This window comes from Melospiza melodia, chromosome 3, assembly GCF_035770615.1.
Source record: "Melospiza melodia melodia isolate bMelMel2 chromosome 3, bMelMel2.pri, whole genome shotgun sequence".
NCBI classification, from domain to species: Eukaryota; Metazoa; Chordata; class Aves; order Passeriformes; family Passerellidae; genus Melospiza; species Melospiza melodia.
In genome coordinates, this window is record NC_086196.1 from 129,792,900 (window position 1) to 129,818,492 (window position 25,593).

The following is a 25,593-nucleotide window of genomic DNA, read 5'->3' on the forward strand; positions in this document are numbered from 1 at the left end:
ATTAACTTTCTATAGACAAATCTTGTAAGATGCTTTTAAATTTGTAACTGTTTTACTGGAGACAAACAACAGGTTGTTTCTTCTCCTTCTCAGAAGAACCATGTCTGACATAAATTGGGAATTCTTCCAGTCCCTCAATAAAACAAGAGTCTAAGTCTTTTAAAATACTTTTATTCTTCTGCAATTGTTTCTTCAAATTTTTCAGTGACGTTATTGCTAAGACAAAGGAATCTAAAAATTATCTTTAGATAATTAAAGACTGCTTCCTCCCTTCCCTTGCTTGCTATGTTTTTAATCAGAGTTACTAATTCTCCAGTTGATCTTTTTGTTGAAGAAAAAATTGAATTATATAGGATTTAATTTTGTATTTTTAACATTAAAAATCCAAGTTTCTAGTAGAAAATATTTCCCTCAATTGCCAAACCCACAATCCTGCCTCAATGAGGAGGGGTAAATGTGGTAAAGAGGAGGTAACTCTGCAGGGTGCTCTAAGTAATCTGTCTTCCTAAAACTATCAAAGTCAATGACTTTTCAATGAATTCCTTGAAATTCTTGGAACCTGAGATACTGAAAGAAAGAAGAACTGGAGAACTGTGAAGGCCAAGCCAATGAAATCTGTGTCTCTCTCAAGCCGACCGATCACATCCATAATTCTCAGAAGCTGATTCTTTAGTAGAAAAATCAAAATATTCTTAGAACTGCACAGAAAGGCTCCTGTGTTCATGATCTGAGCAGGAGCTTCCCAAGCAGAAGTTTTTGTTCCCAAAAGGTTTAAATTTACAGCAAGGGATGCTGGAATTGGCTGACTCACCCAGAGAAACACACAACTGTGGGAACAGATTAGCCCAAAACATCTCTAACTTCAGCATACACACCATAAGTGCTACTTACTGTAGTTAAATTAAAATTTATTTTCAAATAGTTGATGTATCAGTCCACCTTAAGCCAGTGAAATAGCATTCCATAGCTACCACACCCATAAAAGTTCTGGCATACTAGAACCAACTGCAGTAAAAAACCCAACCAACCAAACAAGGAAGTCCTCAAAAGAAACCAATTCTATTTCAATCTGACTGCCAGTACTGCTATAGATATTTGTAATTACAAACAGCCCCCCCATACAAATGTAAAATACAATCTTGTTAAGACTGTCAAAAGTAATTAAAAATCTACAGAAATTCACAATTCTTATTTTTTCCTCCCTTTGGCATTATATAGCACTAAAAGAAAGCCAAAACTCAACTGTTTGGGTGAGGGGATTTTCTTGGCACAGTCTGTGAAAGAACTAAGTCAGAAATTACTTGGCATCTGCTGTTCTACCACAACGATTAAAAACCTCATTGGATGCAAAGCCAGAATTCTGTAAACTTCTGTTGAACCATGCCTTTTGGAAGGTACAACAGGGCAAACCAATATTGCCTGTAAGGAAAAAAATGGTCTACTTCAGGAATTTCCAGGTATTGTACCTCTGCATCTAAAAATCTACAATCATGCTGCAGTAGTCCCCAAAAGCAAATTGTTTTAACAGAAAGGAGAATGTAATACATTAATAATGTAGAAAACCAAATGTAGGATAATGCTGAAACACAATTTTCATCTAAATCTGCTCCAACAAAGAAATTGTACAATATGATTTTCCCTCCCATTTTCCCCCACACCTGCAGTATTTCAAAGCATCAAGATAATTTCAGTTCCAGACTTCTTCGTCTATGATATTTCAAAACAATTATGCTAAAGATACAAGGTACTGTGAGTGGTTTATAGAGAGCAGATGCATACTAATAAACATGTGAGAGTCAGTGGTTTAAACAGATAAAAAACTACAAAATTAATTTTAGATAATTACAAAGCACTAGCCTTAGTTTTCAGAAAAAGTTTTCATACCTGCTAGTTGCCCAGAAAGCACTCATTTTCAGACTGCTTCTGAGGTTTTGAGTTCTGAGCATAAATACCTATTCTCAGGAGCTTATTTTTTACAGAATAAAACTCACATCTGGGGATAGTACACAAACATTCAATAATACATGAAATACATAATACACTATTTCTTCAAACTGTACTTGCATCTAGAGGTCTACAGAGCTATTCAAGTTGTTCACTGTCTATTGGTCTATTTTTCACCATATGTTAATTTTCAGCTAAATAAAATATTACAGAAAATGTCAGGGAATCATATGTTACATTAGAACTAAATGGTGGCCAAATTTGTTTAATGCGTAAGTCCTTCAGTTCCCTGAAATATTTAAAGAGGAAACAAATAGAAGAGGTCACCTCACCCTTTGCAATGGTGTTTGTGTGGCCTTTTGGAAGAACAAGATGATGCCCATGTAGTCCCAGAGAGAGAGAGATATCCCCTGCAAGTATCCAATCATTTTGTGGCCAGAAATTATTATACCTCTTAAACAACGTTGAACAATCCTTTCCTCAAATTTTCCAGATAAAAAAAGGTTGAGCTTTGTTACAAACTGAACTTCCAGCAACCTAGAAAAGCATATTAAGTTATGTACAGTATTCCATGTCCTTACACACACCCTTATGTAGAGTATCCTATACAGTATCACACGTCAGAGAATCTCAGTCTTCTTTGTATCTATCCTCATGCCACAGCTACAGAATTAATAAGTCGCTACTACACAAATTGTATTGACAGAAGAAGGGTAGCATCCAGAAACCTTCCAACTGGCCACAGTCAGACATCAGGAACACAAAGCTCCCAGGTTAAATTCCCAATTAGTGTCATCAGCACTATGAGAATCACAGAAGAGCTAAGCATGGGAAGGAACTCCTGGAAACTGTTTAGCTCAGAGCACCTGGACCCAGCTCAGCTGGCATCTCCAAACTGACTGAAAAATGCTGGCAAGAGATGTAGGACCCAGTCCCTTTCCAGGATGAGGCCCCCACCCTGTACTTATATACCACAATCACAAGGGTAATGCGTAATGCCCTCTGCCATTAATGCAGACAATTTTCTTTTATAGATTCCAAATAAACATGTCAGCAAATCATTTTCCTCCATACTAGCAGCTGGCATTAGAACAGGAATTCTATTCTCCCCAAGTATCCATCAGCTATCACCTTGGAAGATACAACATGGAAAGAAACATGATGAAAAGGGAGACAGTTGAAGTGTATTCATTAAAAATCTGCTGTCCATATCTCCCTAATGCACATGGATTATAGGACCATTTCTGAGATATCATTTTTGAGACAGTGATAAAACTTCCGTCTCCAAAACTTTATGACATGTTTAAAAACACTGATGCAACATGGACATTCCTAAGTGTGAGGTAAGAGAAGAACAAGGTGGAATGAGCCTTATTAATGAGTGCAGGTGTAGCCTCTCAAAAGTCACAACAACCTGGCTCTTCAGAAACAGACCCAGTATCATTTGCAAGAATGATCAGAATATACAGGGAATCAGAATATACAGGGACACCTTTTTGTTCTCTACAGCTACTTGGCAGTGCCAGGGGCACAGCAGGGACTGGGACACAGCAACACAGCAATTACTGAATTAATTCAATGAAAGTAATAGTCTCTGCAGTTAAGTAAATTACTGTATTTTGATTTTGCTGTATTTGGTCAAATTATGTCCTCCCTTATGTCTGCAAATCTGTTTTACACCTTCATTCTTCCCCCCCACTTCACATTACAGGCTCAGACAACCAAATTCCACACTGTGAGCCTGACATGAAATCAAAAAGCACCATCAAGGCCCTGTATCCCACAATTGTCACTGACTCAACTTGATTCCAAGAATCCACATTCCAGCCTTTCACCCTTTTTTTCCCCCCACTATTTGCTTGCAGCTCTTCATCCTAAAGATTCATACCCAAGCCAATGGAACTTTGCCAAATTGAAAACCCTTTAAACAATAGCTCTCAAAAGTATGATGTGACCCATAATAGGGTATTTCTGAAAACACTGTAGGACATTTTTATGGCAGCATTAACTGTTATATTGCTCACAGTATAAGAAAATAAGAGTTATTACATTTACTGCTATGATTCTTCTGCTTCCTTTTGGTATCCAAGATTTCCAGTGTCCTCTCTTGCAGCTACCCAAGTTCCAAATTTGCTTTTGGTCAAAATTATCAGAGATAAAAATCTATAAATACAACACTTCCTTTAAAATGTGTGAAAAACAAAGTCCTTTGTCCATTGTAATTAGATTTGAATTTAGTTCATTTTGTATCTCAAATATAATTGCAATACCAACTTTACTTTTTTTTTCTTTACACATTAGAAAGATTTCAGAATATCATGCAATATGAAATATATAATCTTACATTAAAATTTACACCCATCAGTAAGAAGACTGACAAGTTCTTCTACTGTAATTTTGGCTTTGGTTTCCTTAAAATACTTTTTTGGATGCATGATTTATATGGACTAAATACTTCACAATAAACATTCAATTAAGAAAATATTCCTGTTTAAGGATAAAGATGTGCATTGCCAAGTACTGTATACAATAATACATTGTTCATTGTATTCTTCAAAAGTATAAAGGCCAACAAGTGCTTTAGTCATGCTCTGAATACACTCTGAACAAACACTAAGGAATTATGTATCAGTAAATACTAATTCCACCAGCACAAAAATCCCACAGGTATAACAGTGGTGTTGAGCACAAAGAAATTACATTTATAAAAAGTTGAGATCAGTTTCTCAAAGCAAGATACAAATTACTCAAGCATATACATAATCAAAGAACCTTTAAGAACCTTTATTAATTAATTTAAAACACTGGAAAAATGAGCCACATTTGGTGGGGAGGAGGATAGCCATGCAGGATACTTTTTTCACTAATTGAAAAGTTACTGAAAGTCACTGGACTTGCCTTCTTCTAACAGAAATGTTTGAAATCATTCAAAGGTATTGGAAGCTTCAATTCAGAGGTTAGAAAAAAATTCTATACACAAAACCTCACACTCAATATATCAAGGAAATAACATTACAGATGGCCTTAAGAATCAGCAGGGTTAAGACCAAAGACTGCAACATTCTCCAATGTTGTAGACAGCAACGTTCCAAAGCAGCAGTACACTAAGTAGCAAAACACCAGCCCTGCTCATTTCACTAAAAACATACACTTAAAAACTCCAGCTTTGATTGCACAAACAATGACAAAATTTTTAAATACAAAACCTATTCAAAGAAAACAGCTAAAGAAGAAACTGTAATTACAATTGCTCAGACAACATAACTTTATTAATTTCATTAACTTTCCATTGTCCTAAAAATCTCTGCACCTAAAAAAAATCATTAATAGTAGTCAGTGCTTCAGCAGAGCGTTTCCTTAGAATTTATCTATTAGTGTCACTGTAATCATATACATGGGAAAAGTACAACAAATACTTTAAATTTAGATGTTGAAAGAACTTTTTTCCTCTTTTTTAGTATTAAAAGTCAAAATAGTAAAGGAAAAGGCTACAGCAGGACTTAGACTGCAAGAAAATCCTGGATCTGGGCAGGTACTTGGGAGTGTGTATGGGAGAAATACCATTTATTTTATTAAAATGTTAATTCTGTATTTTTTATCAAGCATAATAATGCAAAACCAGAAACAGCATTATTACATACTGGCAAATAGGATGGAGAATCTTCATCTCTTCCTATGTTATTTAATCACATCCAAATCCACAACCAAAAGAAAAAACTGTACTGTTTACCCAGATGTGCTCTAACACATGAAATTTTTGTAGTTTATTTTGGTCATTGCTTGGTTTAGGAAAAAAGCAAGCCCCTGAATTATTTAGGAAAACAGTCTAAATGAAATGAACAGATTTTTCTTTTGGTTTCTTCTTGGATTTTGAAACAGAACTTTAACAGAGCACTGTATCAGCTCTGTTCTTATCACCTTCTTATTTTCTCATAATAAACACATACTTGCTATCAGTTTGCATTTTTTTCTTAGTGGATTCACAGCCTCAGATTCTTTTCACTGAGCAGATCCAGTTGGCAACAATACAATGCCAAGTTCTTGGTTAATCATTAGCATTGTTCCTCTGTTTGCTCCTCAGAAGCTCCAACAATGAAGACAGCAGTAGAAATTTCACAAAAATCAAGAATACTAACAGCTCTTTGACAAGTTTTAGAGAAGTCTCAATCACTTGACAGCATGCTTGATCAATCTATCCTTTTTTGCATATTGCCATCACTTACTAACAAGATTTCTGTACCAGCTGAAAAGTACAGAAGGAATGGCAGTCTATTCTGTACACATAACCAAAGGTTTGCACTAAGAGAAGCTCATATTGAGAAAGATAATGTTATTTCTACAAATCTGACTTTTGTAGTTCTAATGCTCTAATTCAAGTCCTATGCCACATCTTCATTCTTTCCCTTTTATTTTTTGACCTGTGATGTACAATGTATATTGTTAAGTGGCTTCATATTAACAAGTGACACCCAAACATCGTCTCAAATTTGCCTATTTAAATTTCCAGATATTTCTCTTCCACTGTTTATTAGGTACAGTGCCTTTTGTTCAAACATACATATAAAACGGAAGCACAATCTTGTATAAACTTGATCATGAATGAATGTTCTTGTCAGCTACAAGCTGCATGTCCATACACATGAAAGGGAGAAGTGAATCTTCACAATGTAAGGGCTTCAAAGTCAGGAAATATTTACCCACACTCAGTTTAATTTCAAGCTCTGCTCAGCAAAGCAATAGCAGAGGAATGAGTTACCATTCACCTACATTGCATCTGCTGCACTATTACAAGCACGAAGTCTCAAACTTCAGAAGATACCTGAGTAGAATCAAGAAGATTCTGATCAATCAACAGTAAAACTAAAAAAATTATACAATCACTACCTCTGATACAGTGATCTTTCCTGGATCTGAAAAAGCTTTGTAAATTTGAGCCAAGAGCCAAAGAGCCAAGAGCTTTGTAAATTTGAGCCAAGAGCCAAAAGTGAAATAAAGAGATTTATCCAAAATTAACAAAAAGACTAGTATTGTAGAAACAGAACAGATACATCCAAGGCACCAATACAGCTCTATTCAAGAAATGCAGGGCTCACCAGTTTTCTTTGTGAAAATAGTAATTGCTTGAAGAAAATATTAATTTCTTGAAGAAAATAAGAATTGCTTCAATACAGAGAGCAGCCACCACAAAGCCATGGTGACTGCATGCCCCACAGTGAGCACCACTCACACCAGGTAGATCACCCTTCAATCCAACTACCTTGTGTTACCCACTCCATTGCAGACACCTGGCTGGAACTTGGGCACAAACAAACTTAGGATTCACCAAATAAAGAACAACAAGACCCAACTAACTCTAACATGTGTGTCAGGTGTGAACTGCTTCTGAATGCAATATTGTAGTCTTAACTCCAGATGTCTCTTGCACATCTAGCTGACAGAACCTACTGCTCCAGCTTCATTCCCTTCATCACACCACAGATTAACTCCCCACACAATCCAGAGTCACAGCCTGACTTCTGTGCACCAAAAGCACAAACACAAGTAACGTTCACAACCAAACCCTTCTTAAAATGTTTAATCTGGAATTAGAAGCCAGGACAAAAGCCTGCAGAGACATGGGATTGCCTGCATTCTGGCACAGCTTTTGCAACACAAAAGTAGAACAGCTTCCTGGTAAACCACGGTGGCAAGGTTGTAACACCTGAGTAATGTAGCTACTGAGAGAGAATGGAATTTTTCTGATTCAAACTGCTAAGTTTATAAGGATACAATATTTGTAAAATGTAGCAAACCACAACAGACTTCTCAGCTACTTGTGGCACACAAATCCATTCTATCTTAGAGAGGAAATGCGTCGCAGCAAGCAGTAACAACTCTGATTTGGGCAAGTAATTGTACAAAGAGGTAATTTTTAGACTGTAAATGAGAAGTTTCATAAAAAACTTGTGTTCCATGTCTCAATTAGTGCTAATATCCAAGGACTGTAGGAATCTAGAAATTAGCAAATCATTTGAAAGGAGAGAACGCTGAGAATTAAAGGAAGTTACTAAACATGGTAATTTTACAAATATATTTGCCAATACAGTTTGACTAGAGTACACTTCAAAATACAAGAAAAGCTTTAAATTTGTAATTTTACCACATTGCTCAAAACAGGTGGTGAAAAGTCACCAACCTACCATGAGAGCTAAAACACACAGGCCAAGAGCTATTCTGAAAATAAAAAAACACCCTAAGGTTTTTGAAACTACCTTTGGATTTTCTGAGTTTAGCTCTGAATTGACACTCAAAATACTAATTTACTACTTCATTATTGGGAAAAAACCAAACCCCAAACCAGCTTTATCAGGACTGAAATACTTATTGCAAAGGCTGAAAATAGCTGTTCCTACCTCCACTTTCGTTCTGTAGAGAATGAGACGCTTTAGGCTGCCCACTTTGGCTATGTGGTTGAAAGCCTGAGGTGGTATTTTATCACATGATGAGAGATTTAATTCCTGAAGATTTGGACACATTTCAGTGATGACCTCCAAGCATGTTTCATTGAGGAAATGGCCACAAGACAACTCAAGACGTACTAGCTCAGAGCCACAGACTTTCAGGAACCTGTAAAAGAAGCCCATGTTTTAAGGGAAAAATTAACACTCTTTCAGGTGAGAGTCTGAGTACTGTCAAAATCTTAACCATGTAAACCAGGAAATAATTCCTTTCAACAAAGAAAAGACAATGGTCTCGATAATTCTGTTTTGGTTTAGGAAGTGAGAACATGCTTTGTTACTAACTCTGAGATAATGGAGCAAAGTAAAACACTGATCATGTTTGAAATGTTTTAAAACAGTTGAAGCCAATTTTGACAATGGCCTACAAGTTTACACCAATAATTTCATATTTATCTCAGGAGGATCAGCAAATATAAAAATTAGGTTATAAATGGATGAACTATTCAGAATTGTTTTAAGACTTCCAGGAAAAAAAAAATCTCATTCTTTTCATTAACAAGTCAGAATCAACACTTGCTAGCAATTCTAGAACACAAATTCCTGAGGAATATATGGAATATATGACTTTCATTGGAATTATAAAAAATTAATATATCATATGAGAAAAGACCCAAAATGTAGAAACTTTGATGGTCTCTATATTTTGCTTTCCTGTCAGAGATCTTGTGTCAGAATCTCAAGCTCTTTTATCTCTAATCTGAGCTTTAACCAAAATGACATAAACTTAGTCCCTTTTCATTTCAAAGAATAACCTTCAAACCATAAATTAACCACTAGGCTTGTAAGCTTGATATTTAAGAAGATTAAAAAGCCCCCACAATTGCCATGCTTATATTTTGATAGTTCCTCCAGTAGAAAAACTAGTGTCTTAAACTACACGTTGTAATGAGTTTCCCATGCTATTTCCTAGAATAATGGATCTACTTGTGAAAAAGTATGAATTAGTTGCTCTAAATAAATATTCTGATCTGCTCTCTTACCAGTTCTATCCTACAAAAACATTCAGGCAGACAAAGCAGCTTCAGGTTCTGACACTTCCACCATGAAGTCAGTATTACTTCTTGGGTTTAACTGATGGAATAAACATGCCAGACAGACAAGGCTCCTGCTTGCATAAAAACCTATTGCTGCAAGGAAAGAGTTATCAGCTTTCCCAAGCATTTGTTCATGCTGAAGCTTAGTAAAGAAATTGCTGCTGGTCTCAGAAGAAGACACATTCAGGGAGGCATTCCTTAATGACACCCAAGCCCAAGACTTGAAGTCCATCTTTCAAGATCCAAGTTTTCAAGCTGCTTCCTTTCCTTGTTTTTTCATTACTCACTCGTACTTGCTGTTCATTATCACCTTTCTTTATTCCTTTCACCTTGCATATTACATGGCCTTAGTGTGATTATATAGACCCTATGTAATACAGGGGGAAAAGGAGATTCCAGGGTGGCATCTCCATCCCCGGATGTTTCCAAGAGTCACCTGAAACCTTGACTGACCTGATCTAGCGCTGGGGACACTGGCACTTCAAGTGGGAGCTTGGAGTAGACGACCTTCAGAGGTCCCTAACATCCAACATTTCTATGAGCCTAAGCAAACAGAAACAAAGAGAGGGTCTGAGACACTCAGAAAGGGGAGACATAAGCCCCAGAGCCACAGGAGTTCTGCCATGGACGGTCTGCAAGTCTGCTCCTCCATTGTTTTTTTCTAACTCTGCAATCTCTATTTAGGCTCTATTTTAGCTTTTAAAGTCAGAGTTTAATAAAACACCAAGCAGTTTCCGTACTGGACACAGTGAATTCACAGAGACTGGTAAGCCTTCCTGTGGGAATGTCAGAGCTGAAATGACATGACAATTCACAACAATTAACATCAGGTATTTAAACATTAAAGTGCTATTTTAGACTAGCAATAGAGTTCGACACTATTATGGAGAAATGCAGGATGGAAATCCCCTGGAAATCAGAGTAGAGATATATGGACACATTGCTGATTACCAATTAGCCAATTCCTCTATTTAATGAGTGCTTTAACAATACATTCACACAGCTTCTTTCATCAACAAATTATCAGGTTTGTTTGAATGATGGTATTTTCCATAAAACTTTGTCAGTCACCACTTATTATACCTCTAGCTTTTAATTTGTTAACAAATAAATATTTTATGAATGACTCCATTACAATAATGGATGTTAGTTTAACTGCCATATAATTTAACAGGGTTTGGCTGTTATAAATGTTAGTAGAGATCAATGCTTTTCTCCTTCTAGGACTATTAAAAGTTAACATTACCAGGTCAGGGAAACACTCAGTTATGCCCCCAGACATGGAGAAGAACTCCAAGCTCACCAGCTGGAGGAATTATTATCCTCATAACATTTTATTTAAACTCATTACATTTGAAACACACAGGCAGAGACCAAACACAGTGACAGCAACAAACACTGCCCTTCATGGCTTTGCTGCCTTGCTGGAAAAGGTTATTTAGGAGACATGAAACAGAAACAAAAGGGGAATAAGGTACATGCAGCAGCAGGGTACAAGAATGAGTGGACATGCATGTAGGAAAGAGAGGAACAGAAGGAGGAATCTGAGGAAGTCAACAAGCAGCACAGGGCAGAGAACACTGGGCAGAAGTGCACAGTTCTGTGGGGACACCTGATCTTTGTTTGAATTAAACAGACTGCTCAGGATAGAGGTTTTTGCTGCTGTCTTTCCACATGGATCTCCACGCAGAGCCATATGGCAAGGTTCTCATACTTTCAAAACAAATGTGGCATGGTCTTCATACTTCTGAGACTTAACAGCCTCTGAGTGACTGGATTGATTTAGCTGATCTGAAAACAAACAACACCCAAAAAAGCACCTTCCACCCAAATCAAAATTTCTTCAACATTTCTTCACATACTTCTCCTTTAATCACTGAGGATTGACTGGTTCCTGTTCTCAGTCTCTCCTCTGTTCTGCAGTCATCCATCCCTTTAGTTTTGTTTTTATTATCAATATTTTATACACACCATTTCTGAAGTGATTTCTCTTCATCCCTTCATGTTTGCTATAAAATATGACTGAACAACCTAGGATAATGTTCACATTTCTTTTGCTAGACAGTGCATTGGGCCTTTCCCTTGAAGTTTATCCTCATGTTAGACAGCAGCATTTCAGGCCTTGTGGTTGTTCAGTTTTGCTTCTTTCTGGTTTTTGGAGCGTGGAGAGGGGCCCTCTTTTGTTGTTTGTTGTTTTTTTTCCCAGAGGGGAGGGGATTGTTGTTTTTCATTAAAAAAGGAATCCCACTTTCCATCACCTTCTGCCTACTCTCAAGAACTGCTGCTTATTTTCAATCCCTCAAGCTTTTGGGAAGTAAGCTCTAGTGAAGTTTTCCTGAAAGATCAGATATATCTATTAGCAGGCAGGATGATATTTGCTCATGGTTAAACCCATCATGATCATAGGGTCACTTAGCCCACTAACAATTTCCAGTCTTGTAATTCATGTGTACATCATAAACATATCTCATGATCCAAAATTAAAATCCAAGGTACAAGAGATAGTACTCTTCATTAAAGAATGGAAGACCTCCCAAACAAAATTCTTAAAATACCTTTAGACATGTGCTTATGCAGGTACTGAACATATCACATTTCCTCCAATGCTTTCTGGTGGATCTAGAACCTATAATTAACTCTTAGTTTAATGTTCCTCATTTACTCTATATTCCCCAGTTCAAAATAACTGAAAATTCTACAAGAAGTAGGGATCACAGTCCTGTTCTCTTTCATTTACTCATCCTTCCTAAATGCAATTAGCTACATAGTTTTACATTCCTTTAGTGCAATTAACACAACAGTTTTCTATTATGCTGATTTTACCAAATCTTTATTCAATTAAAATCTTCACTACTGATTTTATACTCATTGGCATATATTTGAATTTGGTATTCAAGAAAGAGGGTGGAAAAGGGAAGCAACTTCTATTTGTGAATAACACAGGGTTGGACAGAATTCTTTTTCTTTAGCACTTTCCCTTGTAACGTTACCTTACATTAGCATCCATATAAGGGATGTTACCTCTGTTACTTGACAGATATAATACTTCCCCATTTGCCTCCTCCTAGGTCTTCCTCCTAGAATCAGTATTTCATAAAACAGCCATTTCTGTCTACTTCAAGCCAACCATATGCTCCCTCCAGCTACTCGGGTCTCCTGTTTCCAGAGCCTGTCACCAGACAAGCAAAATGTCAAAACTCACCTGGATTTTATTCTTCCTCATTTCACTTCCAAGATCTTGAGAACCCCTCTTTCTTACTTAGTTCTATCTGTATGATTACTTGCACAAGCTCACAGAGCATTATTTCTGCCTTACAATTACAGTTTTACATTTAATAAAATGGTTTGTAGAATTCCATTTTAATATAATTCTTAAAGATCTGTTCGTATATTTTTAAATTCACAGTGATGCTTTTCCTTTCAAGACTGCCATGTTACATGACAGCAGCAGCATTTAGCACAGGTAATTGTAACCAAAGTGTTAAGGCTGGTATGAGTGGAGAACAACTGGGTACACAGAGGTGTAGGAGAAGGCAAAAGAACAAATGGCATCCCAAGGGCTGGGACAGAGTTGTGTGTTGGTGGAAGTCAGATTAGCAGGTCACTGACACCCTTGAACACTTGTGCAGGCAGTTTCTCAGGGCACACAGAACAGGAGATGAAGGATAGGACCAGCACAGGATGGTGAGACCACATGCCAGACAAATTGATTTGGATACACATCTTGGTTCTCTTGGCACATGCAAGTATTCATGCTCAAGAGTGAGACTTTGTAAGGTAATTTGGTTTTAAAATTAAGTCACTTTCCCTTCCTCTAGCTATTCTAATTGGTACAATGTTATTTCCTACTCTAGCATGTATTATACTTCCTTTTTGGTAAGTAAATCCTAAAACATGGCATGTTAGTAAGTAGAATATCAAGTATCCGATCTTGTGCTTTTCTCAACACAGATAAACTATACCAAGAAAAACATGCAAAAAAATGTTGTAACTTACTCTCAGCCAACCCAAGTTTTACTAAAAACCTCTGGAAATTAAAGCAAGAGACAGATCTGATTGTTAAATTGAGAATCCCTGTGAACTCACACATTGCTCCCATTTTCTGTGACTGTTTGGTGCATATTTCAGTAATTTCTCTGACCCTCCTACTAGTTTGACTTCTAGCAAAGCCTCACCAAATTAAATATTGTCAGAACACACTTCTACTAAAGACAATGAAAGCCTTCAATTGTCAACAACAACAAAACTGTTAAAGAAATATTCCTGGATGTGCTTTTCATGCAAATACTGCATCACTAACCTGAAAATAAAACACTATTAATTCATTTTCACAGTGTAAAATGTCAGATGTAAATAAAAATCCTAATTCCTCAGATATTTAAAGCAAAAGAGTTTAAACAAGTTAATGACATTACCAGTAAGCCAAGGAAATCTGAATGCAGAACTCAGTTTGTAAACTGTCATTGTCCTTGAGCTGTTTAAACCCCAGAGCATTAATTCAGCATCTCAATATTTACTACTCCTCCAATCAACTCCCCTCACTTTTCTTATATAGGTCCTACCCTCCCACACTGATATTTCCCCCTGGCATGAAGAGATGCACCAGACCTCTAAAGCCAAGAGAAATGCACAGCTGCTTATGTAATGCTTGCTGTGAAATCTTTGCTTATTCTCTGTCATTTTACATTCCAAGCTCCTGAGACTGCTCATATACTCCTTTCACTTTTTTGTACACTTTTAGTTCAATCTAATATAAAGTTTAGTTAATTTATATTATATGCTGAAATGAAAAATTTATGATAGTAATTTTTAGCCCTAAGGAGTAGATGTTATCAATAAGTTAAAATACCTTCAGCTTTGCCTCAGGATGTTCATATGCCTGAAGCATTCTGTCTTCTCATGATAATACAGTATTTGCTCCAGTCACATTCCCTAAAATTGCTTTTAACTTCTTTTCACTCTAACACATTTCTGAAGAAAATATGTATTTTCAATCATTTCTTAGTATTTTCAATCATTTCATGCATATATGAACATTGCAAAATGACAAATTTATACAAGCTACTACTTATAAGACTGTCGTAAGAAACAACAGATAAAAACATTTTTGAAAGATATTTTCCAAAATAAGATTTAAGCAAGAATAGCATTTAAACATACCCTGACTTGTAGAAATCATAACTTAAACTGTACAACTGTAAGAATTAAAGCAACTCTACCAGTTTTGAATTCAACACTGACAACTGTAATTCCAAATGCTGAGAAAAATGCAAAAATATACGTATCCTGGTTTTGGACAAAAGGGAACATTATTAAAAGCAAATCTTGTTCTAATGAGTCTCCTCTATTAGTAGATACTTTCATAGCAAATAAGCAGCAAATTTTCCTCTCCTAGAGGTCAGCAAATTTGACAAACGTGCTGATGAAGACCATCAAAAGAAAAACTTAGGCTGGGGATTTCACTAGAAAAGGCTTTTACAGAAGAAAAGATTGCAAAATCATTTCTATAACAGAAAAAAGTTTAAAACCAGACCTAGTTACAGTGGAGAAATTTTGTTCCACAAGGAAAATGATAAGCACAGTTTAGACATGCAAATTATTTAACTTATAACTTTGCTTCTAAAATTTATGATTGAATTGCACCTCCCATTCCGACACTGCATCCATCTCTTCCAAGAAACACTTTTTCCTAAAGCTAAGTTCAGAATTGCAACAATGTCAAATTTTTATTCCCATTTGTTACAAATAAATATAATTCCTTATAAGAAATAGAAACTTACAGATTTAATTTACTTACAGAGTATTAACATACAAATAATGAATATTTATTATCTAAAAGCACTGTATGCATGTACATGTTGCTAGTAATTCAGCACTGAAGAAAAAAAATTAGTAATAGTAATTTTCAACTAAGTAGAAGTCAGAAATACCAGTTTCTGACTGGTAAAGTTTATAAGTCTCTGAATCTGGCAATAATTTCTTAAAATACTACGAAGACTTTTCGCAGTACAGTATACTAAAAAAAACAATAAATCACGGAAATGAAAAAAGTTGCCACAAAGATTCACATATGTTAAGTTTTCAAAAGACAGACTTAATAGCTAAGCATCAGAAAGCAGGCACTTCATGATTTCAGAGTTGAATTCTCAATTAAAGCTTGCATATTTATCCTCTGCATAAAGTATCTAACACAAAATCCAAATTTAGGAGAAAGTTTTGTACCCAATTCAACTAACTGATGTATATTTTCTTTCCCTACCAATAAGCAAAAAAGAGGCACAGGATTCTTGGATTATACTGGAGGGTCTGGAAAAACAGAAGAGACATTCCCATTTTGTCATCTTGACAAAATATTTCTTCAAAATATTTTACTTCCTCAGGTAAGGAACTTAGGCACGAAAGGAAAGAAAATGTCTGCATACTTGAGTTAACCTTTTTATTCAGAAAACAAATGAGAGTTAAGAGAACGTTTTCAGATCTATTAAACATTTTTGTTTCTTATCAGTCAATTTCTGCTTTCACCTGCCATTGCTGATTACCCCTTCGTTGCAGCAACAACTTTTGCTTAAATGAAATGCATTGATAGAAGTTGTTTAACTAATGCAAATGAGCAAAGAAGCAAGAAATGATATCTTAAGAAAGCAGAGAACATGGCTGTTACAGAGAGAAGAATCCCTGCAAATTTGCTATTTTAATGACCTACACCACAGTCATATTTTCAGCTCATTGGAATTTGCACATGCAACCCCCCTGTTTTCCAACAGGGCTAATGTTTTAAATCACTTTTATGAAAATATTTGCATTTACATTGGACTCCAGTGATTACTTGGCTCATACCATGTGAGCATGCAATCAGTTTATTACTGCAGCCATTCTAATACTGTCCTACTGATGACTCATCTGTACAAAGAACAACCACAAACATTTTCCTTGCGAGAGGGATTTTTGATAGCTCAGTTCTAGCAGAGTGGTTCAGAAGCCCAGAAGAAAGCAAAACACTGCTCCCCCTGGAAGAAGCCTTTCAGTCACAAGCAGCTTGGAACATGCAGATTCTTCAGACTGCTATGGACTTCTGCTGCTATATTTAGTATCTCCTACTGTTTCAGCTGTTCCTTTTTTCTACATCATAACATTCACACCCTTTACAGTAAATCCAATACATTTTTTGCCTTTTAATAAAGTTTCAAATACTTAGTGAAACTACCGTGCAGCAGCTCTGCAAACAGAGCTTGTCAAAACATTTCTGTACATTTGACACTGACCTGCTAAATCCAGAAACAGAGATGGCTCCCCTGTTTCCAGTCCAAGATAAATTCAGCCACTGGATGAGTGTGCAGCGAGACTGTAGGTGCTCCAGGGATGTGTCATTAATCCTTGCCCAGTAAGGTTGTAAACTGAGATGAATGTACTGCAGAGGGTCACAGCAATGTTGATACAGTAGCTTACAAGTTTGTGCTAGTCTACACAGGTCTGGCACTGTAAGGTGACTCAAAATCAACTGGATGAGCTATATTAAAAAACAGGGAAGAAAAAGTCACAGATGGTCATATAGCACTTAAAACATTAAGGGAAAGCTGCAAAGGAGTAAGAAAATTTGTTCTAACTTCAAGGAAAGTAAAACCTTTTACTTGAAAGTAACTTCTCAAATAAATCAATTAACTATTAAATAGAACTGCACTGCCTTCTCAATTTGACAACATGCTAAACAAGAAAGGAAAAAGCAGATCAGCATATGAAAGTGACAGGAAGTTTTCAAATCAAAAATTTCTTTACCCATGCTAATTTAAACAGTGATACATACGTAAACACTATGTTTATATATTTCCTTTCACTAAGTCTGCTCTTTCATTGAGCAGAACACAGAACTGGCATCCTCCTTCTTCTCTGTGTTTGGTTTTTAAGATGGGAGATATTTGCAAAGTACATGGAAAAACTGTATCACGTCCCAGTTTCCCCACACCCTAAACCAATTTCAGATTTATTCCTCTTCTCACTGCTTTAAAAATCAGTGTTTTGTCTTCTATCTTATATCCTCTCCTCTGGACTATGCAACCGGGTAAAAAATTCAACATAATCAGATCTCCTTTTACGATCTCTCCCTTGCTGTAATACTTTGAGAGCATTTTTGTTCTACACCAGAGTAAAATCTGAACAGCAAAACCCCTTTTTAACTGCATCAGTTGAATCATCTCAGCTTCAGAATAATCACCAGCCTTTCTGACTAGCATCACTGTAACAATTTTTGTAATAACTTATGTCACATTCAGGAACTAAGAAATATCCCTCCTCTCTGTTTTCCTTTCCAAGGAATGATCAACACAGACACAAATACTCTCTTTAGGAAATAAAAACGCCCGACAAAATAAAGAAATCCCCTTTAGCTTAGGAACTGAGAGAAAATGCACTTGAAAAGCGAAATCTAAAAATTAATGTTTACTTTACCAGAGCTGTCTCTAGCAGATGTAAGTATCTGCACTCAAGTTATATAACTTAAACTGACTGTTATCAAGCAGAGTGGGAAAGAGTAACTCACAGAAATGAATCAGAGTAAATGAAAAAACTACAACTCACAAATCAACTCTAAAGGAAGAGAATCCTGTCCCTTCAAAATACCAACGTTTCATTTTAACATCTTAGAAGGATTCATAAGACAAATCCGCCAAAAATCAGAATAAAATCTGTGACGTAAAATGAAAATGGAGCTTTTAGTGAGATCCAAACAGATTGTACTTCCAATGCATCACTTTATTATGCAGCTACTTTCCACCTCCCCTCCTCCCCCCTTCATTTTTGGAACAACAAAACAATTCAACTTCCTGCAAAATGGAAAATGTTACTTCCTACTCAGCTCCAGATTTAGTATTTAGATTTCCAACAAGATCTACGTATCTTAAAACATTTTAGCTTAACTCCAATGCAAAAATACAGTGTTTGATATACTCCAGTTTCTTTCATACTTGGTTTCAAGTCTTTCATCTTCTCTTCTCCTTGCATGTCCCTTTCCCTAAAAACAGCCCAGACTTTTGTCTCTGCAACTCAGATTGATGCAGAGAACCAGCAGAGATATTTCAATGTAACAGCATATATAAAAATATATACATGCACATTTAATAACTGCAGTTACGTTAAAATCAGCAAAGTTTGCACCAAACTGACATTTAGGAACCTGTTGACATTTTGAAACCTAAAATATCCAAAATAACTAGGATCTAACAAAGACATAATCCCAAGTTAATACCTTGATTTTTGCAAACTTTCAGCTAATCCACACTATGTAAGTCAGCTAAATATCTATTTTATTAATGCCTTTTTCCTCAGATTTTTCTGCCATAGTTTCTAGAGCTGAAATGTCAGCAGAGGCTGCACAATTAGCAGAATTTATGTCTACAATTAATGTGACATAGTATCTGATAAAAGCAAAGTAATACAAACTTCATTCAGTGAGAAAAAAGCTATTTTGTAACTTCTGAGCAATACAGAGAATGGTGAATGAAACTATAAATGACTGAACAATGTCCATTTACACTAACTGATTACTTCAATGAGTATTTTGTAACACACAGAGTGTCTTTCCACACCTGAGATGAAATTGCCCCCATTTCAATCAAAAAAATCTATCTTTATTTTTTACTGAATTTGCGCTACTTCATAATATACGGAATGAAAACACACCATGAAATGTCACTCCTAGGTTATTATGTTATAAAGTGTTTTTTTCCTGGCTTTTGATTAAACAAAAATAACAGGTTCAAAACGTACAGGCTAATAACCATTAATCACCATTAGCCTGGAGTCTGGTGTCTGTCAGGAACACACTTTCTGTGTCTGTGTACCCTAGCATAAAGTACAATTTGATATCATAATGAGTTTGTGACATGATGTGCTGAACTGTGCTACGCTGTGTTCGTGGTGATTCCAAGAATGCTACAGAAATGAGTATCTGCTTTGAAAGCTAATCTCATAATGTAGTTTCTCACAGACAGTTTTTACTGTGATTTTTTTTCACGGTTTTTACTGTGAAAAATTATGACAATCATTATTATTTCACACTTTCTTATAAATCAATCAGTAAAAATAAAGTTTATTGGAAAAAGAACAGAAAGAAAAGCAAATATAATTTCTACAACCCTGATTGTCTTTTTAGGCTATGATGGACTAAGAATACAAGAGTACTTCCTCTCCCATTTCCAGGGAAAATAAGGCACATGCTAGCTTTAAACTAGGTGTATTTTTTGAACTACCAAATAAAAAATATTGTTAAAAAAAAAATTTGCTTCTTACCTACTACAAAGTTTGCCTATAAGCCCACACAGAATTTCCACTACCCAGTACAGAGGGTATAACTTTGCTTACTGAACCAGAAGTTTCTCTGACTTTTTAAGTTTTGTTGAAAAACAGCAAGCAACAACCATTTGTACTTATAAAATACTTTCTCCTGGTAGAGCACAATAACACCCAACTTGGTTTTGTCAGAAAAGAATGTCTGGATGCTGGTCAAACCTACAGTACTCACGCTTTCTACAAATTTCCTTTTTCAGTTCTTCCAGATGAAGATGAAATGGTTTTCCAATAAAAAAAATACACTGGCCTATGCAAACCACTCATTCAGAAACAGACAAATGAACAACCTGCAATTTTTTGACTCTTGCAGATAGAGCTGCTACAGCTTAGAATCCATTTAATTAGAACTGATATTAAAACATGGTCACGTAAAGGACAAAGGATATGCGCACAAAGAGACAAAGAGAGAAGACATGAAGAAGGTGGTATTTTAGGGCTTTTGACATTTCTCAGCATAGTGTAAGAAAACACACATCCCTGGTTCCACACAGTACGACTCGCACCAGCAAACACACACACATTTTTTAGTGCATGTGAACACCAGCAGACATGAATAGCTCATAAAGCTTGTTGGCAGCTTTTGGGAAACTCGGCTTCAAGGAATGACAAAGATGTAATTTATATCTTTGTATACCAAAATTTTTACCAAAAAATATTTTGGACTGGAGTCTTCTGACTCTCCTCTCTGGAGAAAAATAAACTGAGTTTTTAGTAGCCAGCACATCTTGGTGAGTCTCAAATGCACAACATGGATGCTATGCAGGTATTCCTCAGCTTTCCCAAAAGCTTTGAATTTGGTCAGGCCTTCAGACTTCAAGTATTCCTGCAAAGCCAACTCAGACTAAGGCCTTACTCCTTCCACCTGGCAAGCAGAATAAGATGGTCAATGATCTGGGAGGGGAGACCAGGGCATGAAGTCTCTCCTCTAAAATCCTTCCTCAATTTTAGGGTAGTTCTGGAGAAGAGATCACAGACAGTACAAGTACTTCACAGCTAATTAACAGCTGCTTAACACCATCCAGGGTTAGGGAAGGAAAATTCTCTCACTAGGTCATCTAAAAATTTACAGTTTCTTCTGCAGAAGTCTGTGCCCCAGGAAGCTGAGCGGTTTTTTGGGGTTTTGGGGTTTTGGGGTTTTTTTGGTTTTTTTTTTAGACAGGAGCAATTCTAAAATACCTTTGGAGTTTATACAGCAGCAAACCATTCCTATTGCCATTCTGAGGAACAACATATCCTATGAATGATAGTCTATGGAAGTTTCAGAAATACAAAGGCAAAAAAACAATAAAAGGCTGGAGGAACTGCTGCCTACTTTGCAAAACCCACTCAGCTTGTATATTTTGTGAAGTACAGAGGATAGTATGAAAAAGCTTCAAACAGCTCAAATAAGGAACAGGCACATTTATGAAAACTTAGGGCAGTTGCACATTGACAATCAATACAGACCTACAGAAAAGGTGCAATTTTTCATGCAATGCCTCAATCAAAACCAGAAGGAGTCAGCAATTGCCTTACTTCACCCACAGTTTGAACACTTCCCCTAAAAAGCTGACATTTGTCAGTCTTAAACAGAGCATGCAGAGTACTGCTTCCATATCCAATGTGATAAAAATTGTCCGACCACCAAGTACAACATTTTTGTTGCTCCAATGCCCAACCCTTCCAGCTGGACTAGAAAGTAGGAGACTGGGATTTTTGCTGTCACAAAACCAGCACAGAAATAGTCTTTTATGGTTTTCTGACAAATATTCCACCCATATTTTCAGTTTCTTTAAACCAAGGCAGAAGGAAAAAGATGTTCTTGGTATCGACAGACCATATAAATCTATTCATGAAAAATATGCTAAAAAATGCATAAAAGAGGAAGCTGGTAGACAAAAAGAAGAGCAGAAAAACAAAATAAGGTATACGGAGACAGAAGTTCATAGGTGCAACAAGACTACAAAAATACTTCCTAAATTAAAATTTTAATATGTGTAATCAAGCAGTATGGTTTGATTCAATGATCTTGGAGGTCTTTTGCAACCTTCATGATCCTATGATCATGTGGGAAAGAAAAGAGATTGATCAATCTCTCTGATATTTTAGTGTATTACAAATCAATTTATCCAGCCTTCTCAATCAAGAAAAATTCCTACATTTAAATGAAGATTTATCTGCAGTTAATTTCCTTGAATTACTAAAACCAACATGTTTTCAAACTTTCATACAATTATGCAAAGTACTTTCTTTACTTCAGTACTGCCATGCAAGCATCAACAGTAAAATGTATTAAACACCATGTGTACTCTGGGGAAAAAAACAAACAACCAAACACTACAAGAGCTAACTCATGATAAAATTAGTTTCCTTATTTATTATTCCACTGCATCAACAAAAAAAAAAGAACCTCAAACCAAACTCAAGAGGCTTGGTTTCAAGAGAAGTTTCAAGAGAAGACAGTAAGAGTTGTTACATTCTCTTCTCTTTACAAGCACAGCAAACTTCTGCAGGCCACTAGGGTGGATGGTCACCCAAGCACGGCCTTCATTTGTCAGACTGGGGTACTTAGAGTCAAAAGATGTGCTAAGACTGAAATACTATTTGATTAGATGAGGCATTTCTGCAAGCACCCTCCAATCCATGGCAGCACACCTCACCCTCCCTTTCAAAAGCGAGTCTGGTTCAAGCCACAAGCTCTCTGAGCATTTGCTGAGCTACCACTGAATGAAGGAACAGCTGCTGCTCTGCCAGACTGCAGCAGGAACAATCCTGCCTCTGCCCGAGTCTGACCAGCAAGTAAAGGCTCCTTTCCACCATGTGCCAACAGTTCATTTCAGGAGAGGTGATGATAATTGTTTCATCTCTCAATTCAGGGTACCAGCCTTCATAAACAGCTGTACCCCCCTGAGAATTGCCTGGCCTGCACATGGTATTCAGCAATCATACTCCACAATTTCATTATACTGGAAATCAGAGGTAAGAAAATACTCATCGACACACTCTGAGCAACCATTGCTCTGCCAGGGGAGCTGAAAGGAGTTTGTTCACAACTGTTTTCTGTGTTAATGACAGAATAAAAAGTAGCAAGCATAAAAAGAAGACAGTGTGTTGAAGTTCAGCTATAACATATTTTACCTGCACCACAATTCAAAACTTAGCTGGATGGGAAAAGCTCATTTAATAATAATATTAAAATATTATGGCACTTTCAAGAACAAAGCTCTCTAAGTTTTGTAAGAGAGAGAAAACAGGAAAAAGAACTTTTAGCCTATTGCAAACTCTTTCCACTTCCAGATGTTGACTGAATCTTTTCATATCTCTTCTATTTTCTTTGTCAAGCACGAGGACTAAAAACCTACTGGAAAACTGCTAAAAGCTTTTAAGTTCAAGAGCTGGAAATTCAAGGCTACAGTATCTGGTGTAAAAACTGTGTGAGTGCAAAGATCCTTGAGAAGTAAGAGTGCAGTAACTATGAAAATACTTAACATCCACCCATGGAAGCAGACAGACTTACAGAACTCAGGCATACCTATACAGTAAATGCAGGAGATTCACAAGGAATGCAAGGAACTGGGAAAAAACAACAATCCTGACCAATACTCTGTAAAGCACATTTGCACCCTTAACAATCAAGACAATGATTGAGGGTAAACATGCTTTTCTTACCTCATAAGGCAGCTTATCAAAATATCCATTAGTTGGCCATTCCCTGAGGGTAACAATGCTGAACTGTTTATTAAGGGCATCCATTCCACAGGCAAATTTTTCTTCATCCTCATCTTCATCTATATCATTCATATCAATCATGGAAGTCTTAAGTGAAAGCACAGGCCTCTCTTTCACACCATGTAGTACCACTGCATCCAATTCAGTGTAATAGTCCAGAAGGGAGCTGTTCACCTCCAGTCGGATCAAGTTTGTGGGGAAGTTTATCTGCTTGATACAAGGTGTGAACTGCCGAGCCTGAGGACCATTCACCTTTGTAGGTGCCTCAGACCAAAGTATTTCCCATCTGGGAAAAAAAAAAACAAACACACATACAGTACAGGAATTAAAATCAAGTTACTAAAGCAATTCCTGAGCACAGTAAGAGGGCAACATCATCTGTCAGAAGTATTTAACAAGCAAGAAAAAGGCTGAAAAATGATTTATGATACTTACATTTTCCCAAGATTTGATAAATACCCTATGGATGAATTTAATTCCTGGTAAACTCACACTAATTCATGACCTTAGCATATTTTCTCCACTGAATAACAAAACAAGCTATAGAGTCACAGTCAGTCACTTGTGTTAGTGTTATCTGTGACCAAGTTTATCTAGCAACTCACAGGTAAGGTAATGAAACAAATGGATTGCTGATGTCTTCACAATGATGGCATGTCAGTGTAAGTACAAAAGCAACACTCTTGCCTGTAACCCAAAGAGAGTCATCTGACCTCTTATTTCCTACAAAATAAAAGAAAAAGATCCCCACCACTCAGACTATTTAATATCAAACCTGTCCAAATTACAGTATTACAAATTAGTAAAAAAATTTAAATTTTACTGTGCTTATCTGCCTAGGCAAGCAAAATGTTCCTTTTATGAGTAATTCAGTGACATATTAGCAAAGAAAGTAGAAACTTCAAGTCATTTTTGAAAGAGTCCTTTGCAAAAGATGCCAGCATTTTTAAACTGCTGACTGGAAAGCCTTTCCCCTCTTTGGTCCAGTGAGAGACAAAAGAAGTTCAAAAGAACTACCACACATAGCATGGTACATACCTTACTTCAATACACAGACCCCAGATCTCCTCCACCAAGTGACAGGGAAACCTGCTGCCAACTGAGTAACCTGGAGGAACCAAGTCTTACATTGCTTGGATCTTCAGCACTCCCAAGCCCCAACTTCAAGGATTTCTCTCAGACTTCTTGTCCTATTACATGAATCTCAGAAGCACTCTAGATAGAGTTCTTACTTCAGTACTGGCTCCCCAGTACCTCAGCATCTTGGCTTCCCCTACCAGACACCACTACTTTGAACTTACACAGAAACAAATGCTTTAACTTTTTCCATCATAACAGAAAGTGAAAAAAATGCAGGGATTTTCATTAAAACACTGCACACAGCATAAGTAAGGTTAAGAAGTTTGATATTTGGAAAAAAAAAAAAAAGGAAAAAGGGAAAATCAAGAAAATTAATCCACATTGGCCATAACTTCCATTTCACAATGAACATTTTCAGGTATGCACAGATAAATTTTCCTATCCTACATCATGCTGCTCTCCAAGTACCTTATAATAGAATGAGAGACTTGCAGAACTCTTATGTCCAAAGGACAACAACCCCAAAACCGAAATGAACTAAAACCAAACGTAAAGAGTTTTGAGCATCTGGTACATCAAAGTACTAACACAGGAGAGTGGACAGCTCTACCCTAAAATTAAGAGTTTTCATAAGAGAGACATAGTATTAAGAAAAGATTTCACTAATTTACAAAATGAATGTCTATTCACGGCAAAGGAACAGGTGTGGTCCCACTGTCACATCCTCTCACACAGGTCGATTCTCTAAGCAAATACTCAGTGCTGGCAAGGCACATGACCTTCCTTGAACACACCCAGACCACCATCTGACATTTTGCTTAGACACTTCCATGTACCCACTCAAAGTATCCTTGGGGAAACTCAAAGGCTATTTTTTCACTAATCTAACACACATTGGACCATCAACTTCTAGCAGAATGTGTCTGTTATTGACTTCTCCTTTTGGACCCTGGAGAGAGGATTATCTAGCAGCAGCAGAGCTCTTA

At 36.5% G+C, this 25,593-nt stretch overlaps 1 protein-coding gene across 1 annotated transcript in view; it reads right to left on the bottom strand.

Annotated features, from left to right (window-relative positions):
• FBXL4 (F-box and leucine rich repeat protein 4) overlaps positions 1-25,593 on the bottom strand; it is a 58,271-nt gene that overhangs the window by 18,562 nt on the left and 14,116 nt on the right. Inside the window, exons 4-6 of the mRNA XM_063153052.1 lie at positions 23,468-23,813; positions 16,741-16,985; positions 8,337-8,550 (exon numbers count right to left, since the gene is read on the bottom strand). Coding sequence (XP_063009122.1) covers positions 8,337-8,550; positions 16,741-16,985; positions 23,468-23,813 — 805 coding nt within the window. The remainder of the gene's footprint in view (positions 1-8,336; positions 8,551-16,740; positions 16,986-23,467; positions 23,814-25,593) is intronic.